Genomic DNA, 1,286 nt, shown 5'->3' with positions numbered 1-1,286 from the left:
TTGTACAATAAAGTTAATTGTACTACAATTCGGTCATCGTTAGCATTCATTTAACAATCCAGCGATACGAGCCCGAGTATATTTGGGAAATCCCTCAAGGTTTCGAGGATAATCGTAACAAGTTTTTAACATTTCCCCAAAGGTGGCAGCACTGTATGCGGCTTTGCTCTCGCGCACGTGTGTTTTGTTTTCAATTCAGAAAATCTTACAAATAAAATGGGCACGGTTTGTAATAAATTACTTTAAAGGATTTTTTAATTAGCATTAATATTTATTTATTCATATCCCTTAGAAAAAAGTTAAAATTAGTGCCGTGAAACGCAACGCGCATCTCAAGTCGAAGAAGACTCCACTCCCCAAGCAACAACAACATAAGATAGCCCAGCAGAAAGCTGCAAAGGATAGAAAGCAGAATATTTTCCGTCAAAAAGCGAAAAAACGTGAACATTTGCCTAAAAAGCAGAAGCAAAAAAATGATTATTATAATGACCCACTTGGCAATGATGATGATGACGAATTGGATGCTTCCGAAGTGGTGGAGAACATTGCTGATATGCTCGACGGCGATGATTTGGAATACTTGCACGAAAAAGGTTTGAATAAGCAACGCAAACGCAAGAATGCTGATGTTGAAGAGGAGAAGCAATCTGTTGGTTTAGAAAAAGCCTATACCAGCAATGCAGTCGAGGAAAATGACCAGAAAAAAGTTAAAATCAATCTGTTGCCAATCAAAAGCCGTGATGGTCATATTATCACACGAAGTGCGGAAGTGGATTACATACCCAAACCAAAAGTAAAGCGGAGCGAAGAAGCCGAGCCAGAGGAAGTGGATGGAGATGAAAACATTGAATACGAAGACAGCGATGATGACGTGGTCAATGAGATTTGTGAAGGTAGCGCTTTACCAGAACTCAAGAAAAAACTAATTTCCACAACGGATTTGCTCATTGCTCGACAACAAGAAATAGAGCGTCAGAAATATCGTATTGGCATCATTTGTTCAGGCCTTTTAGAAAAACCTGAGGATAAAATGCGAAACTTCAACGCCTTATTCGAGTTGATGGAGGAGACGAATGCGGCAGACGCTCCAAATCTTTTAACAGTACGCAGATTGGCGATCGTGTCAACAACTGAGATTTTTAAGGATATTTTACCAGAATATCGCGTTGGTCAGGTTGACACGAAGATGCAAACATGTAAGTGTGTGAAGTTATTTTCAATCATAAGTACATATATATGGATTTAAAATGCTTGGTTTGTTAATATTTCAGTGCGAAAAGCAACGC

The 1,286-nt window shown here is 38.9% G+C and overlaps 1 protein-coding gene across 1 annotated transcript; it reads left to right on the top strand.

The window, feature by feature from the left end:
* Positions 1-140: 140 nt before the first annotated feature.
* On the top strand, positions 141-1,196 carry LOC118732793 (nucleolar complex protein 3 homolog; the record flags this gene model as incomplete). The annotated part of the gene is made up of 2 exons (XM_036461904.1): positions 141-225; positions 293-1,196. Coding segments are annotated over exons 1-2 (913 nt in total), but the record flags the coding sequence as incomplete, so codon positions are not given.
* Between the last annotated feature and the right edge of the window lie 90 nt (positions 1,197-1,286).

The sequence above is a fragment of the Rhagoletis pomonella genome, unplaced genomic scaffold, assembly GCF_013731165.1.
Source record: "Rhagoletis pomonella isolate Grant_MI unplaced genomic scaffold, Rhpom_1.0 Rhpom_scaffold_28444, whole genome shotgun sequence".
Taxonomy (NCBI): Eukaryota; Metazoa; Arthropoda; class Insecta; order Diptera; family Tephritidae; genus Rhagoletis; species Rhagoletis pomonella.
Note: the sequence above shows the minus strand (reverse complement) of the source record. Positions and strands in the feature narration are given on the sequence as shown.